At 37.3% G+C, this 18536-nt stretch overlaps 3 protein-coding genes across 3 annotated transcripts; 1 reads left to right on the top strand and 2 right to left on the bottom strand.

The window, feature by feature from the left end:
- The first annotated feature begins 1210 nt into the window (after nt 1-1210).
- Nucleotides 1211-9592, top strand: LOC110695545 (small nuclear ribonucleoprotein E-like). Its single transcript, XM_021872763.1, has 6 exons — nt 1211-1467; nt 1580-1606; nt 1703-1765; nt 5734-5812; nt 5902-5947; nt 9244-9592. The coding sequence occupies exons 1-6, from the start codon at nt 1426-1428 to the stop codon at nt 9251-9253; spliced, it is 267 nt and encodes an 88-aa protein (XP_021728455.1). The 5' UTR covers nt 1211-1425; the 3' UTR covers nt 9254-9592.
- Nucleotides 9593-12254: 2662 nt separating this feature from the next.
- Nucleotides 12255-14703, bottom strand: LOC110695470. The gene is made up of 3 exons (XM_021872699.1): nt 14467-14703; nt 12727-13260; nt 12255-12626 (listed from the first exon to the last, which is right to left on the bottom strand). Exons 1-3 carry the CDS (start codon nt 14701-14703, stop codon nt 12255-12257), a joined length of 1143 nt encoding a protein of 380 aa, XP_021728391.1.
- A 1437-nt stretch (nt 14704-16140) lies between these two features.
- Nucleotides 16141-17734, bottom strand: LOC110695469. Its single transcript, XM_021872698.1, has 2 exons — nt 17047-17734; nt 16141-16907 (listed from the first exon to the last, which is right to left on the bottom strand). Exons 1-2 carry the CDS (start codon nt 17732-17734, stop codon nt 16141-16143), a joined length of 1455 nt encoding a protein of 484 aa, XP_021728390.1.
- Between the last annotated feature and the right edge of the window lie 802 nt (nt 17735-18536).

Genomic DNA, 18536 nt, shown 5'->3' with positions numbered 1-18536 from the left:
TGATAATGTGAATGATTGTACGCCTTATTGACTAGTACATTAATATTCTAATGCTTATGCCACTTGTGTAACGCAATCTCATACATCTCCAATCTTATGTTACCTTTGAGGCTTTGAGTGTTATTGGATGATCATGAATATCAAGGAACAATGAAGATAATTTGGGTGGACTAGCATTATTACTGGAATGAAAATGATACAAATGATATATCTTGTAATTAAAATAAATAAGTATCTAAAACGATATTAATAATGCCGTTGGCCTAGATCTAGGTGATATAAACCTTTGTATAAACCTAAGCCGTTTGATTAGATCTACATTTATTAACATTAATTGTATTTACTATTTAGCCATTTAGGTTGTAAATAATTCAATTTGAGTTAAGCAGTTTGTAATCGGATCAGTTTAAACAGGTTGCGATTCGAAAACAGTTCGATTTTAACGGTTTAACGGGTTATGACAGTTCAGTTTAGACGGTTAGCGGATTATAACGGTTCGGTTTATACGTGCGGTTTTAACGGTTTCGGTTCATAAACGGGTCGGTTTAAACGGTTAGCGGGTTACAAATGGTTCAGTTTAAACGGGTTTTTTTCGGTTTAAACGGTTTCGGTTTATAAACGGTTCGGGTCATTAACGGGTTTATAAACCATTCGGTTCGGTTTCGTTTCGGTTCGGATTTGCGCAGTTTGGTTTGTTATCGGTTTACGGTCTGTAACGGGTTGACATTGAGCGGTTCAATTCGGTTTCGGTTTGATATTGAACGGTTCAGTTCGGTTTTCGGTTTATATTTATCGGTTTATAAACGGATCGGTCCGTGATGGTTCGGTTCGGTAACGGGCGGTTTCGCGATTCGGTTTGAAAAGTCTCACCCCTACATATTAGTCATTAATGACTAACGGTGTTAACCGCCATTAGTCATTAAGGGCATTTGGTGACATTTTTCTTAAATTCAGGAGTATTTGGTGAATTTGAAAGTTTTGATGGGTATTTGGTGAATAAAAAAATAACTCAGGGGCATTTGATGAAATTTCCGTAAAAAAAAATGCTCACCACAAGATTTGAATCTTGCAGATATTAATATGTAGCAAATGACAATATAAACAACAAATTTAATTACAAGAAAATATAATCATAAATTATAACATACATTAATGATTAATTTCATGTTAAAATCCGGGGCATCTCCCGGATCTACAAACTAGTTTTAATATCAGACGGATGTAAAAATAAAATGTTACTCCGTACTACTATTACGAAATAGTAGAAGGATCAACTCAGTGACTCACCCATATCTGCGTAGCAGCCAAACAAATTCTCTTCGAGTGTTTTTTTTAGGTTTCCCTAATTCAAGTGTTTAGCTAGGGTTTTAGCAAGAAAACCAATTTTCGAAAATCAGCAGCAAATTCAATTTGGAAGCAGCAATAATGGCGAGCACCAAAGTCCAGAGGATTATGACCCAACCTATTGTAGTTTCACTTCCATTTTCATGTCGTTTTTGTCTTTTTTACATTTCTTATGTTCATTTAATTTTAGTCTAATGCATCTTTTTTTTTTTTCGCCGATTTTCGAATCTTCCAGAACCTGATTTTCAGGTTTCTTCAAAGCGTAAGCCCCAGTTTCATAGCTATACCAGATTTAACATTTATCTTTCGTTTAATTGCCTTTATTATTCTGAGTTTAATTTGTTTGTTTTGAATGCAGAAAGCTCGTATTCAGATTTGGTTGTTTGAGCAAAAGGATGCGAGGATTGAAGGCCGTATAATTGTAAGATTTTCCTCTTACTGAGTAGTTGTTACTAGTTTTGTGATGAAATTTTATGGTGTTTTTTTTTTTATTTTTTTTTTTGTTTTTTAAAATCTGAATTATGGTTTCTATTTCGATTAAATCAGAAAATTTAGTTAAAACATAATGTTTCATGATTTATAAAAAACATTAGGTTGTATATATGGCAAAACTAAAACTCCTCAATTCAAGTTATGAGCAAGCATCTACCGTGGCGGAGCCAGGATTTTTACGATGGTAGGGCACCGTATCATCTAAAACCCTTTTATCAAAGAATGTTCATAATATCAAGACTCAAAATTACTTAGCAATCGTATTTGTCAAACCTTTATTATACAAAAATACATAAAATATTACCCCTATTCAAGGCTTTAAACAATAACCTCGCTCATATTTTTTTTAGATCTTTTATAATAGTTTTGGAATCAGATAGATCTTTCGTATCAAATAGGATTATCCAAAATACTAATTATAAGGATTTATAACTAATAATTCAAGTATACTCGTATATGTAAAAAGAAATGTTAAAATTAAACTTGACTAGTTTTCAAGTTTTGAAAGCATATTTATTATATCATCAATTTCATTATATTAGGTAGAAAAGTAATCTTGCCCAATGTGATCAAATTAAACTTTTATGTTGGTAAGTTTTTGTGTTATTTAGGAAATTGGATAAAAAGGACATTAAGAGAAAAGAAAAGAAAAAAAAAGGGGGGGGGGACATTAAGAAGAATAAACAATGAGATGAAAAAAATAACAAAAATGTTGGGCAAAAGATTAGAACCCATGACCTTTGATTGAAAAGGTAAAGCTCTAACCACTAGGCTACTAGTAAGCTATAACATAATAATGCACTTTATATTCTATTTAAACAAAATTTAGACAAATTTTTTTTTTTTTTTTTTTGAAAAAACCTGGCAGGGCACGTGCCCTACCAGGACATACTGTGGCTTCGCCACTGAGCATCAAAACAATGGACAAATTCAGGCTTTAATTTCAAAATTTTACTTTAAAAATTACTAATGGATACCTGCCAGCAATGTAATCATATAATATGATGGGTAGTCCTTGTGCATCTGCAATAGTTCTAGAGCCAGCCTTGGAGAAAGCCAAATAAGAATACAGATAATGGGAAAGCTAAAAATCTTCCTAATGTAATGTTACCCTGGTTATAATACAATCATAAGCTCCCAAGCACTCCTCTAGTCCTCTGTATTAATAATATAGCCCTTTGCAGAGAATTTTTTCGTTGGCTATCAATTTTAAATCTTTTTAGATTTAATTGAACAAGTAATGCATAACATGAAAGTAGTAAATCTGAACAAAACCATATGAAGTGATAACCCTTTGGCTATGAAAGTAGTAAAGCTAAACAAAACCAAATTGAAATGCCTATGATGGGCCTGTAGTTTCCCTTCATACCCATAGAGAGTAATAGCTTGAACTAAATTTATTCCAACTGCACTTTCTTGCCATTCAATCGTATACAATAAAGGTTCCCCTTTATAAAGAGATTTAGCACCTTGAATATTCTGTACTTGGATTGTAATGTAATCAAGCAGATCTTCCTTAACTGTTGAACATAATAAAATAAGAGGTTCAGAAAATAAAACTGACTGTATATCGAGAGGGAGAACACTCTCAATGAAAAGTTTATCTGGTAGACAAAAAAAAAATCTATTAGGCCACGGTGTCCTTAGGATGTATAAGAAAACTTGCTAGAATTTGGACACACTATCAAGAAATCCACTACGATATATACATGGAATAATATGCCAAAGTTACCAGGTCAAACAGCTAGGAATTTTTATTACAAGGATAGAGGCTTTGTTATTTTTACCTTAAATAATACGGAGTATCAGTTTTAGGTCATATAAGTCAGATAACTTTTAATAAGGTACTCCAATAACAACTGCCCATATTCAATTCTGAACTATAAAAATTGTGTGATTTGCTCAACTCAAAGATAAGTTCAGATAATGGTTTTCAGGTGAAAAGGACAAAGCCTATGCTTTGGTCATCGGCCCAATGGTGGATTTGGTCCAATTATTTTTTTTAAAAACTGTCCTTTCCCTTTTAAAATTTTAACTAGCAAAGCTCAATAAGTTAAAAGTGAAAGTTGTCCAATTTGAATAGTAGGCAGGCAACACATTAAAATATACAAAGGTTTTTTTAAAAAAAAAAAACTGAAAGAGACCATACCTAATCAAGCCCTAATTCCCAATTTTTTTTGCAGTGACTAATCAAACTCTACTGCTCTCATTCCTAATCTGTGATGTAACAGTATACATATGCGATTTTCTCTTTTGGATCCTGGCTGACCATACTAATATGTTAGCCAATAATCAAAACTTAATCAGGACTACAATTTATTATAAGTTGGGGTTCTCCCTTTATCCCTCAATAAAGTATACATCTTTGTTTAGCACAAATATTTAAGACAATAAGTTACAAGTAGTAAGTATCTAAGGAATAACTTATTTACTTATTTATTTTATTTTAGAGAGGGTCTAAGGAATAACTTGATAAAACGAATCAATCAATCAAACCCTTAATCCTATAAGTGAGTTCGGCTACATGAACCAAATTTGATTATTCTGTGTGGTCATCCACAAAAATCTTCCTCCTCTATTCCTTACGATCCAATGCTTCATCCTCATGCATATCCATATACTTCATATTCGTCCTAACTCTTTCCAACCAAGTTGTTTTCGCTCTCCCTCTCCCTCGTTTAACCCCCCATGGTCCCACTCTTTCACTCTTCGAACCCGTGCACCCTCGGGTCTCCGTCTTACATTCCCAAACCAACGCAGGCGGTTTTCCCTTATTTTGTCTCCAATGCCTGCAACCACACTTACTTTCTTGCGAATAACCTCATATATGATCTTATCTCTTAGAGTGTTTACACACATCCACCTTAACATGCGCATTTCCGTAATCTCCATCTTCTTAATGTGCTTCTTCTTAGAAGCCTAACATTTTGTACCATAGAGGGCTGTAGGATTTTACCTTCAAATGTAAGAGAATGCTTCGGTCACATAACTATCCTGTGGCCACTCTCCATTTAAGCCACCCCGGTCAATTCATTTCCATCCAACCATTCACTCATGGTCAATTCCTTTCCATCCAAACTTACCACGTCTTGATCAATGTGTAATATTTTTTTTAAGACACCCGAACTAAAAAAATATGAATAAGGTGTAACGATATGATTCATATGAACTTGATTCCAATAAGAAACTTACCACAGAAAATGGGGTAGAATATCAGGGATATGTAGTGCACCAACAAACAGACACCAAAAACACAAAATATCCTCACTACGCCTACAAGAAGCTAATGAGTTTTATCTTTCAATAAATTATTTTTAAATACATTTATCATATTCTTATATTGATGTGTAATTTCTTGTTTGTTTGAATATAAGTTTATTCATATAGAGTAAACAAACTCTATGGATCTACCTTGCTATGCAAATGCTTGTTAGAAATTTCTACTAGCGGAACTTTCTCTTTTCTTTATCAATTTAAACCTGCATCCCCGGTCAAGTTGCCTTAGTAGCGCGACTAATTTTGTTAATTTATTAGAATATGCCTATCAAATCAGAACTTAAGGGTAAACCAACTCATTATGCTTGATTTTGGAGGGGGTGATATGGATGTTGGCCTTAGTATTCAGTATATTTACTTTAGCCTTTGAGATGTGGTTTACTTGTGCTGATCCTCTTAACTACTTAAAATAGTAAAAATCTCTTTATGAATTTTTTTTAGTGTGCTGGGGTTGATCTTATGCTTAATGTGGACTATGTGGTACTGAGTTGATGAATATGACTGAGCAGAAGTACTTTTTTCAACTCAAAAGTTGTTTTGCAATTTGCAATAGATGCTGCTGATATCCATCTCTGGCTCTGTGTGAACTCTATATATACTGATTCATGATCTCTTCTTCAGGGCTTTGATGAATACATGAATTTAGTTTTAGACGACGCAGAAGAAGTGAATGTCAAAAAGAAGACCAGAAAATCACTTGGTAAAATTTACCGTCTATCCTATCATTTCTCGATCTGTTACTTCTTGATCTCAAGTCCAACTTATTTATCATTGTTTCTTTTTGTTTAGGGAGGATCCTTCTGAAAGGAGACAATATTACTCTGATGATGAATACGTAAGTTCAATATTACTCTACTGAAAAGAAGACTTATACTTAAAAAGCAAGGCTTATGCTGAAAACAACAAATCTCAACCATTCATTATTATCACAAAAGATCAGACAGTCAAAAGCATTAAGATCTTTCCAACCTCACATGTAATCAATTCAACCTTTTAAAGGTCACTACATACTAAATTAAGGTAACTTTATCTAAATTCACGACATTTACATAGTCACTATATATAAAAATAGCGTAAATATATCAATTTTGACGATATTTACACAAAGGTTATTATATACAAAAATAAGATAATTATATCAATTTTAACAACATTTACATAATGGTCATAGGAATAAGGTAACTATATCGACTTTGAGTTTTTGACACCATTTACATGAAGGTCACTATATATAAAAATAAGGTAACTATATCAATTTTAACATGTACATAAAGATTGCTATATAAAAAAATAAGGTCCTGAAACAAATTTTACAACATTTTCATCATGATGCTAAGGTCATTATATACAAAAATAAGGTAATTACGTCAAAATTTGACAAGATTTTCTTGATGCTAAGGTCATTACATACAATAATGTTTTCTGCGGAACCACTATCAAATGTCCTTTTGCTTCACAAGGTTGCTGCCCCCCCTCCTTTGTTCCTGCCCCTAAACACCTAAGCCTTCACTCCACCATCAACTTATACAACACTAACAAGTAGCAATAACAACTTTGTAACAGCAATAACAACCTTGTAACTCTGAGATAGTGAGGGATAGTTCAAGTGGTTAGAGGTTCCTTCCTGATTCAAGGAGATTCTGGGATTGATTCTCACCCTCGCTCTTGTGGTTCTCTAAACACTAAAAAAAACAACGGATTTTTCATCAAATACCACCGAGTTTAAGCTTAATTCACCGTATACCACCAAAAACTTTCTAATACACCATATAACCTTCAGTTTTATGGAAATGTCACAACATGCCATTAATGACCAACGGAGGTTAACACCGTTAGTCATTAAGGTTAATAATGCCACGTGACACTCAATAATTGGTCCAAATAAAAAAATTTAAAACAAAAACAAAAATATGTAAAAAAAAAAAAATGAAAAAAACCCACACCCACCCCCCATGCCACCACGAAACCCTAACCCTTACCCTAGGCCCACCTAAAACTGGCCGGCCGCCACCCTAAACCCTCGAAATCGGCCGGCCGGAACCCCCTAATACAAACAACCACCCCGCCGATCTAAGTCCAACTTCGAAATCACCCCTTGACCCAAATCCTACCCCCGAAACCACCATAACCACCACCCTTAAAACACCAGCCAGCCTCGAAAAACCCCTCTAACCTTCGCAAATCACCGAAAACCTCCATCTCGGCCTCGATTAGCCCCTCTAACCTTCGCAAAACGGCCGAAAACCTCCATCCCATCCCCGATTAATCCCTCTAACCTTCAACACGAAACTTGCCGAAAACCACCACGAATCCCCAAAACACAAAAATCGAAACCCTAGATTTTGGTTTTAGGGTTTCGGCATACGTGGTGGTTCAATGGGGTGGAGATGGCATCGGGACAAGGCAAATTCGTTCGCTGACGCGGGGGAGGGGGGTTTCGACGTCGGCCGGTGTTTAGTGGACGGTTTTTCGAGTGAGGTAGGGGGGTTTTTGAGGTGATTCAATGGGGTTTTCGAGGGAGGCACGACAGTTCAGGGGAAGAGGAGGAGCGCCGGCGGAGGTCCTGGCCGGATTCCGCACCGGCGAGGGGGTTCATTGGTGGTGGCTGACAGGGGGTGTCGTTGGTGGTGGCTCGCTGGGGGAACGTTGGTGGTGGTAGGTTTTTTTTTTCTTTTATTTTTTTATTTTTTCAATAATTAATTAAATAATTATTTTAAAATTAAATTATTTAGAAGGGAACAAATCACAAGCTGCCACGTGGCATTATTAACCTTAATGACTAACGGTTTTAACCTCCGTTAGTCATTAATGACATGTTGTGACATTTCCATAAAACTGAAGGTTATATGGTGTTTACAAAGTTTTTGGTGGTATACGATGAATTAAGCTTAAACTCAGTGGTATTTGGTGAAAAATCCGAAAAAAACAACCTTGTAACTCTGCTGCAACCTGCAAGTATTCACCCCCACTCACCTACTTCAGCACAACCCAACAACATAAAGTAGCTACGCTTTCCCACAACCACCAGCCACCTTAATTCGCCTAGCCAGCAATGTAGTTCATCCACCTCGCACCCTCCAAATCCACAACCAACCTCCGCGAAGTCACATAGTTATCGCAATAACCACCACAACAGTCAAACCACAACATCAGCAACCGTAACTCTATCGGACACCCACACAACCCAGCCATCAATTGCTCCACCGATTCGCCTCCAACATCACCAATTCGACCTCTAACAATCAACAATTCAGCCACGTGATTATCAAATTCTACAATTTTTAGAAATATAAATCACACACAAGCACATTCAGATTTAACTAAAGAATTACAATACTGACGCATATAGATTATAAATACTCAAAATCCCCAAATTTAATTATGTAAAATTCTCATATGTTAAAACTATTATAATAGACAAAAGAGTAAATTTATTAGATAAAATTCATTGCATTCGAAATCAGAAGAAAGTCAAGAAAAAATAACACATAAAAACCTTATCTACTCAAATTATGAAAAAAAAAACATATACAAATTAAGCTCAATAATGCCCTAAGAAGGAATTAAGTCGAATCTTAACATATTTACACTTCTATGAAATTCGATTAAGCAAGAAAAAGCTCAAATAAGTGTAATTACTCCTATGAAACTCAAAAAATTTAAATCAAAAGATCAGTTTGATTTTCAAAAAAAAATAAATGAAAATACACAATTAACGAAAAACATAAACGAAAAACTTACATTTCTAGTTCAACTTTGAAGCTAATAAAAAATTATGGACATTGAAGCAAATTGTGTGTAATTTGATTATTTTTTAAGGGAAGGAGAGAGAAAGAGTGTGATGGAGTCAGGGAGATATGAGACGGAGGAGAGAGAAAAATACATTAAAAAGTAGAGGAGAGAGAAAGGATTTTCAATTCATAAATCAAGAACAAAACCCACAGTATTAACATAGATATAATCTCCTCCGTTGGATGAGAATTTAATGGTCAAGATCGCCTGTTTTTAGTTTTCAGCTTTACACTTGTTTTCACATGACCCACTCCCTATATATATTTTCTTAGTGTTCTGTTGTATTCTTTTTATCCCCCCTCCTTCTATTAATTGTGCTTTGTTTATATATGTTTGTAGGGGAAAATGAGACCCAGCTGATTTGCATTTGTTCACCAGCATTAAATATTCAAACTGCTCATCCGCCTTAAAAGTTTTCTGCTTATTAATGTAATATGTACTTCAAGGCCTTCCCCTCTGTTCCGTATAGTTAATGTGTAGTTTGATAAATATGGAGTTGTGAGTTGTGACTTTGACGAATGTCTTCGTTTGTGTTTAGTAGAAGTTCTTTTAGTTGAGGTCCTGGTGGTGTAATCCAATATGGGGCAATTTTTTATGCTCTACCAGTTTATGTTACAGAAGAGGGCTCTTTCCAGATAACTGTGTTAATGATTAATCAAAATGTGGTGACTGTGATTTCTGATAGCAAGCTCAAAGTCATTGACAACATGAATTTTATAATGGAATCTCTTAAAATCAAAATCAAAATCCAAACCCACCCCCACCACACACCCCCCCCCCTCTCCCTTTTCCTCGGTTGCATTACTTTCTTCAAAACCCCCTCTCCCTTTTCCCCGGATGCCTTACTTTAACTCTATTTAAATGGCCATTCCTCAATCCTCAACTAGGTAACGTAAATCATCCATTATCCTATCTCTTGGTTATGAGAAAATTAAAATGTAGTTTTTTGCGAAAAAAGAGTATAACATTTAAAAAAAAAACACGGTTGTATTTGAAAAGTATAACACTTAATCAAACACAAAGGGAGTATTGTACTATTCACTCAATGTGAGATTGTGATTATATTAAAACATACTCCCTCTGTTTTTTATTAGTTGATATGTTTTGACTTTTGCACTATTTACACTTTTTTTTTTGGATCGTGTTTTATGCTTTATATGTAATAAAAAATATAGTCATGTAGAATCTTGTCAGATTTTTCACGATATATGTTTACAAAATATCGACGTTTTATAATATTTGCTTACCGGTAATTAAAGATATTAATAGTTGAATTTGTGAATTGACAAACGTGACTAAAAAAAATGTGTCAAATAAAATGAAACGGAGAAAGTATTCGGTTATATAATAATTAATATCAAGGGGGTGTTTAGTATGGGACTATGGGTATTCAGGAGAAGGAAAAACAATCAAAACGGTTAATTCCCTTTGTTGGTATTTGTAATTTCAAACTTAATCAAACGCTTTACCCTATGCTTACCCCAAACTCTTCTACTTGCATTCCCCACTCCACCCCCCCCCCCCCTCTAATATTACCCTCAACTCGCCACCAAAAGTCACCAACACCAAAGTCGACACCACCGCCACCAAAAGTGCCTCTCAGAACGCACAAAAGCAGAAGGAATCTAGACATTGGTGAGAAAGATTTTATGACCATCTTAATAACATCAGTCATCATATCACTACCTTAACTCGCTGGAAACCACACCTAACCTATAGGTTATGAAAACTACCGTGCTAATAAGGAAATCAACCCCAACCCGCTGGAATCCACTCAACTAACCATGAAACTAGCCCTAACCTATAGATTCCGAAAAACCACCTTGTTGAAAACCACTCATACAATATCTAAAAAACACCCTAACATGTGGGTAGGGGTGTACACCGGTCCAAAACCGGACCGGACCTGGACCGGACCTGTTTGGACCGGGGACCTGAATTGGGTAATTATGAGGATCGGGGACCGGACCTGAAAAATCAGGTCCGGTCCGGGTTTGGACCTGAATGGACCTGTTTTGTGTCTTTTTCGTTTTTTTTTTAATACAAAACCTGTTGGACCTGCATATGGACCTGTTTTGTGATTTTTAGACCTGTTGCATAATTTAATAATTACATACAAACCAAAATTATCAATTACAAAACTACATAAAGTCTATAAAGTCCCGATTCTCAAACACCAAAAATACAAATGAGTCCACCGAAAATACAAATAAGTCCACGAAAACTCAGTTTCAATTTTTCAGAGTTTGGTTTTCTTCTTTTTTTTTTTTTTGTTTTTTTTTAATTACGATTTTCCCGGGTTTCAGGTCCGGACCTGAAAACCCCGGGTTTGGACCGGGTCCGGACCGGGACCGGGAACCTGGATTTTTAAGAACCGGGACCGGACCTGAATCAACAGGTCCGGGTCAGGTCCGGTCCGGTTCATGTCGGTTCAGGTCTGGTTTCAGGTCCGGGCCAATTTTTGTACACCCCTACATGTGGGAAACCACCCATGAACTAATCAAGAAATTTTTGTTATTTTTAAAAAAAACTTTTTGTATCATCAACTAGTGGTTTATATGGTTAAGTTCAATATACAAGTTTCAGATTTGGAATTTTCATGTTCAAATGACTTTTGGAACCTTAAATTTACCATTTTTATAATCGTAAACTATAAAGTATCATTAAACTCTCTCCGTCCACAAATGATAGTCCTTTATGGGAAAATTTTAGTCCTAAAATGTTCACCCCATTTGTTTTTTCCAACAACCATTAATATTAATTTTTTTACCAAAAATTCCCTACAATTTGCAACATTATTTGTGCAAATTTATATTTTCCATATAAATTTTGTTTTCCCCTATACTTTTATTATTTTCTCTCTCTACTTTTTTGCATACCCAATGTTAATTTACTTTTTCAATGTACTTTTACTACTCTTATTTATGTTTATTAATTCCCGTGAAAAATGCCCATAAGGTACTATCAATAGGGGACGAATGAAGTATATTTTTTAAGAGAGAGAGAGAGAGAGGTTAGGAGTGACGACATCGACGACAACAGAGGGGAGGGGCGGCAGTGGCAGGCTGGAGGGGCGTTAGAGGGAGGTGATGTGAATTTAAGGGCAAATTCTTTCGAAAAAAGGGAGAATTACGTTGGTAAAAGAGTTTTTTCTTGTTGTCCTAAAATCCTAGGTGCAAATCTAGGATGTTATCTTTAATTGCTTACAAGTTTTAGTTAGTGTTTTGCCCCCAAGTTTTTGGTAGAAATTGCTTTGTTTTTATTGGCTGACTTGTGATTTTCAGTTAATTTATTTTGATTATTTTTTTTTATTTTTTTATTTTTTTTTACAACAGCAAAACACAAAACACCTAAGTAGCAAAACTATAAAAACTAATTCGACAAGTATTAGCTAGATCATGGGCCATTCCGACCTGGTCTCTTCCTACTTTCCAAACAACACATGTTCTTAACGTAGAAGCCAGTTGCTGGATGTCCCGGATAGTCCACCAAATGCTAACGACCGCTGAATGAGGATTATCAAGGCTTTGAACCAAATTAGCAGAATCCGAGAGCAAAAATACATGGGGAAAACCTTTCAATGTAGCCCACCTAATCGCCATTAAACAAGCAAGGGCCTCCGCATGAAGAGCGGAAACTGCTTTACAGAAATTGCCTCCCCCATCTTGGAAAGTATTGCCATCTAAAGAAAAGTCCCAACCTAACCCTGCATTGTCAGTGTCCTTCATCCACGAGCCATCAATAAGAATAGTTACTCCTTGTGTTGTGATTGCAAATGGTCTGGAGAATAAATCTCTATCCCCAAGGAAGCATAAGTAAAACCCGGGGCTGAAAATCCACATTGTTTGTGCCATTGGAGTTACTACCCTGTCGTCCACGGAAAATATCAAGATCCTCCTTCGCCCTATCCATATGTTGATGCCATACCTCACCATCACCGTCATTCCCTCGAAAAACCCGACCATTCCTAGTTCTCCAAAGGCACCACAAGGTCACTATGAACTTAGTGATCCTCTCACTATGGATGCCATCCTCGCTATAAAAGAGCAGGATATATGTCTGAATCCATTGTCGCAAAGGGGTAGATTCAGCAAGATTCAAGTTGAAAATAAGAGAGCAATTGTTCCACACATACTGTGCCACCACACACTCTCTGAATAGGTGTTGGAAGTCCTCCTCTTCCCCGTAGAAATCACACCCCACCTGTACTGGAATACCCCTATGGTGGAGGTTGGCTTTGACTGCAAGCCCATTCAAAAGAAGTTTCCAAAGAAAAAGGCTCCACTTTGGAGGAATATTCACCCTCCAAAGAATCTTCCACACCTCCTTGTACTGAGTATGATAAGACTCCTTTCCCTTCAACCCATGTAAAAAGGCATACCCTGTCTTAGTAGTGTACCATACTGTCTTATGATGAGGCTAGTATAACAGGTCTTCACTCTGGGTATCTGATAGTTCCTTAGAACTTTCCCATTCGAACCTTGATCTCACTAGAGGGATGTCCCATCTTCTAGGACCATTAAGCAAAAACTCACTAGCTAGACCCGTTCCTACCCCACTCAAAGATTGGTTGGAGGCCATGATCGGAACCTTTCCATTGACCCATTGTTAGCATACTTGATCTTCTCCCCAGAGCCAACCTTCCAAGAAAAACCCTCAATCAAACTATTAGTCACCGAGAACAGACATCTCCTCTCCCACGATGGGGACTGGCCTAACTTAAACCCCTTACGACCCGTAGCAAGAGGGCTCACCTCCTTTTGATACAGCACCCTTGCGGCCAACAGTTGAGGGTTACAGTGCATTCTTTGGACTTATCTGAAGAGCATTGCTTTATTAAGTGTTCTCATCGACCTGATCCCCAGACCACCCATCCCTTTGGAAGATGAAGAATGTCCTTCTTAACCCAATGCATTCCCTTATCCCCATTTGAAGCCCAGAAGAACCTGGCAATGAGGGAGTCGATCGCATTTGCTGTAGAATCCGGTCATTTAAAGCACTTCATCACATGGGAAGAAATACTGATAAGGACAGAGTTGATCAAAACGAGTTTGGCCGACTGTGAAAGCTTAACAGAGCTCCACTGCATAATCCTCGAAGCAATCTTATCTACCAGAAAACGAAAATTGTCTGCCCTTTTCCTAGTGAAATCAATGGGAGCCCCCAAATGTTTCCCCAAATTATCTTTCTGTTCCATCCTCAAGATATCTTTGAAAACCTGTCGCTCCAAGATTGTAGTCGACGGACTAAAACGGACAAAAGATTTTTGGAGATTAAGTTGTTGACCTGAAACCTTTTCAAACTAGCGTAGGAGATCAGCTAAGTGGCTACAAGAAGAGGGCGAAGCCTTACAGAAAATCATCGCATCATCCGCAAAGAACAAATGAGAAATGGAGGGAGAGCGTCTCGTAACTTTATCCCTTTGATCAGATTAATATCTTCCGCAAGCAAAAGCATCCGTGAAAGAATGTCCATGCAAAAGAGGAAAAGGTAAGGAGAAAGAGGATCTCCCTGACGTAGTCCACACTCAGGCTTAAAAGACTCCGTAACCCTTCCGTTTACCAAAGACTTGTACGAGACCGTAGTAATGCACTGCTCCACCCATTGAATCCACTGATCAGGAAAACCATAAGCTTTCAAAATTTTGAGAATAAAAACCCAATTAACCCGATCATAGGCCCTTGACATGTCAATCTTCAGAGCAGCCATTGGGGCTTTCACTTTCGTGCTAGATATGACATGAGTTGGCTCCTGATGAGTGGCATCTATGCCACGATTAAGGTTCATTTTGATGGTCATTTTCCCACATTTACGGCTTGTTTGCATCCTTTTCTTTGCACTTAGTTCCCTTTCCCTTTATGCATCTTCTTTCGTAGATTTTGCCCCTTTTTCCTACTCTTTACTTTGATTTCCATGCTTATGCTTTGTAGGAACCATCGGGGTTTTCAAGAGGAGGAAGCTAAGCTCAAGGAAAGCTGAAGGAAGCAAGATTTAGAAGAGGTTCGGCCAAACCTCCTGAAGGTGTGGCCGAACCAGGGTGTGGCCGAACCTACTCAGTGGTCCGGCCGAACGTCGAGGCAGAGTCAAGAAGCAATTTGGCAATTTTGCAGGAGTGGTCGAACCTCAGAAGTTCGACTAGACCAGGATCAGGGAGGTTCGACCGAACCTACCCATGGTTCGGCCGAACCTACCCATGGTTCGGCCGAACCTACCCTGTAGTCCGGCCGAACCTTCCCAGTGTTTGGTCGGACCACTCCTCTATTTCAGCTGGCTCTGTACGGACTACATAAGTCCCATTTTAGAATGTTTTGGTGTAATTAGATTAACTTAGTTTTAATTTTCTGCACAATTTTTAGCTTAATCTAGAGAGAGAAACACTATTAGTCTTCATTTGGTAGAGAGAGAAAGTGTGGATTTCTTCATTGATGAACTTGGATTTTGAAGAAGAAGCTTGTTTAATCTTTTGTAGATCTTCAACTTCAATTAATGAGCAATCTCTTACTCCTTCTCTTTACTTTTGCATTTAATTTTGCTTGTTTACTTTGATTATCCTTCTTTTCTTATTAATCATGTTGATGCTTATTGATTTGGTGATTGATATTGTTTTCAACATGATTTGTGAGTAGTCACTTAGCCAAGGGTGTGGGGATGGTGTAGTTGCTAATTGTTCATGCTTATAATATTGGGATTATTTAATTGTGATTAAAATCTTTGCATGCTTGATATTCTTTGATCTTTTTGCAAGTGCACATTGTTAGTTGATTAAAGGTGAATCTTTGCTAACAAGGAACGAAAGTTGACTTAGTTGAGATTCATTACTATCGATTGTTCTTTGATCGCACCTCCCAATATATGGTTCTAGTGTGGAAACATAGAGGCTATGTTAGGAGAAACCGATTAACCCCGGAAGGCGGTTAGATTGAACCTTATATAGATATTCATGCATGTTTAGTTCGCTATTGATTTGATTTTATGTTATTGCATGATCAAGCGGCATCTACATCTACCCATCTCCCTTGGTGTTTAGTTATATTGATTTTAACTCGTTTTATCTTTAGTTTAATCTCTTAGTCATTCCTATCCTTTGTCCCAAGATAGCTTAAAGTCTAGTGATGAATGCGGTGTTTATGCACTTCTCCCTGTGGTTCGACCCCTCTTCTTGCCATATACTTGTATTAGTATAAGTCGAGTGTTATAAATTGTATTTGATTTAGGTGTAGTTGTTTAACGACGCAATTATTCCTCTATCAGCTTCTGGCTAAGAAAAATGTTGTCTTCCATATATCTCCCCGGAATGAAAGCATGTTGAAATTTCGTAATCAGTGAAGGAAGAGACCCTTTCATCCTGTTAACCATGCATTTCGTAATGCATTTATAGATCGTGTTGCAAAGACTAATAGGGCGTAAGTGAGCTGCAACTTCCGGGTGATCTACCTTTGGCAGCATGACTAAGAGAGAAGCATTAAACTCCTTTAACAAGAAACCAGTGTTGAAAAAATGCTGAACAGCCTCAATTACAGATTTTCCAACTAATTCCCAGTGAACGTGTAAAAATTCCGCTATGATTCCATCCGGCCCTGGGGACTTGAGATGATGAATAGAAAACATAGCCTTCCTAATTTCCTGGCCAGTAAAAGGTCTGACCAAATCCCTTGCCTTAGAGTCTTCCAATTGAGGGAAAACTATTTCACAGAAGAGCAAATCGATATCATCCGCACCTGAATTACTTGTCACAACACTAGGAACAAAAACCTTTTTTAGAGCGCCTTGAATTAAATTGGCAATATCATCATGGCCACTAATCCACTCACTATCATCATTTTTGAGAGTCAAAATCTCCTTCCGTTGTTGTTTCTGCTTAGCCCTATTGAAGAGAGTCGTAGAAGACAAATCTCCTTCTTTGATCCATTCATCTTTCAACCATTGTTGCCAGTAATGAAAATATAGTTTACATTTAGGGATAATGTCATTAACCAATTTAACATATTCTTCCCCTTCCTCAACTGATGAAATAACATTTCCTTGAATGCTTAAAGAATTCGTGATGCTACACCAGTTAACACCCCAAAAGGTGCGCTTATCAAGGCACCATTTTTGAGCACCCGTTCTAATTATTAAGGTGCTTAGCCAAAACAAACATACTTGAGCCATTCAAAACAGTATCCCAAGTATCGCTAGCTAACTCCTTAATATCATTGTAACGCAAGCACCACCTCTCAAGTTGGTAAGGCCGGTTGGACCTCGGCCTAGAAGGATCCGAATCATATGTTATCGCAGCGTGATCCGAAACTATTATCGGTTCATGCAAGACTCTTCCTTCCAAAAAATCCTCAAACCATTGATTCGTGCAAAAAACTTTATCCAAACGTTCCAAAATAAGACCATTCTCAAAACATTTATTAGTCCATGTATAACGAGGCCCCGAGAAAGGAACATCGATCACACCATTAAGAAGCCTCCAATCAATAAAGGCATCAAGCCCCTTTATGATTAAGGAACCCCCTAGTTTATCTTGTAAGCAATCAACTTGGTTAAAATCACCAATCAAGAGACAATTAGGAGTTATCGAGAGAAGAGTTGTAAGTTCATCCCAAACTCTAGATCTATCTTCTACTTTAGGCTCACCATACACAAACATCACATTTCTATTAATTCCATTACCATCATCAATATTACACAAAATGTAGTTTGGAGTAGACATAAAACAAGTAACAATTCCTTGAAACCAACTAAAGACCGCTAGGCCTCCCCTAGTAACATCTGCATCCACTCCATAAGAAAAATTTGGAGTGAATGGATCAACTAAAAGTTTAACATCAACAAAAGACATTTTAGTTTCGGATAAAAACAAGAACATAGGAAATTTAGAGGAAATAAGCCACACTAAATATGGATGTGCAGGGGCTAGTGTGTCATTGAGACCCCTGCAATTTCATGAAATGATCCTCATATATCCATCGGGAGCTGATCTGGTGCAGCCACCTCACCTAAGTACTCATCCATAGATTTCCAAATAGCATGTTGAACCTCAATTTCCATCTCATCATCATCAAGTTTCTGGTGCGAATTCACTTCCTCATCCTTCCTTTTCTTAGAGGGACTTGAGAAGGAGGAGGAAGAAGAGTATTTCATTCTCTTTTTTCCCTTGCGCCTATCCACCTTTCGAAGCCGCAAGAGGCGAACCTTTACCCCCCAATGCCTAGCCATGTCGACATCGGAAATTGCCTTTGATTTAAATCAAACCCTTCACCCTTGTCACGTTGCCATAAGCTGAACCCACCCTTTTCTGACCATTGATCAAGTGTCTTTCTCCTCTTCCGAGCCACCCAATCCGGATTAAAAGAGCACTCACGAACATAACCATCATCACAAGACCGAGCCTCATAGTGTATCTCATCTCGAACCCTTTTACGCGGCCAAAACTGGTTGTTATCCAACACAGTAGCAATACCATGACCCCCCGCCAAATCTGCTTGAGACATAGGAGAATTAGGAGGGTCAAATTCTATCATTGGCATCAGCGAAAATTTTGGTTCAAAGAAAGGAGAAGTATCCGGAATCGATTCCGGGTAAACTCGAGAAGATGCACGGCCATTGCGAAGAGAATGAACCAATCTTCTTCCTGTTTCAAT

The sequence above is a fragment of the Chenopodium quinoa genome, unplaced genomic scaffold, assembly GCF_001683475.1.
Source record: "Chenopodium quinoa cultivar QQ74 unplaced genomic scaffold, ASM168347v1, whole genome shotgun sequence".
In the NCBI taxonomy this organism is placed as follows: domain Eukaryota; kingdom Viridiplantae; phylum Streptophyta; class Magnoliopsida; order Caryophyllales; family Amaranthaceae; genus Chenopodium; species Chenopodium quinoa.
This window is presented reverse-complemented; position numbering and strand designations above follow the sequence as displayed.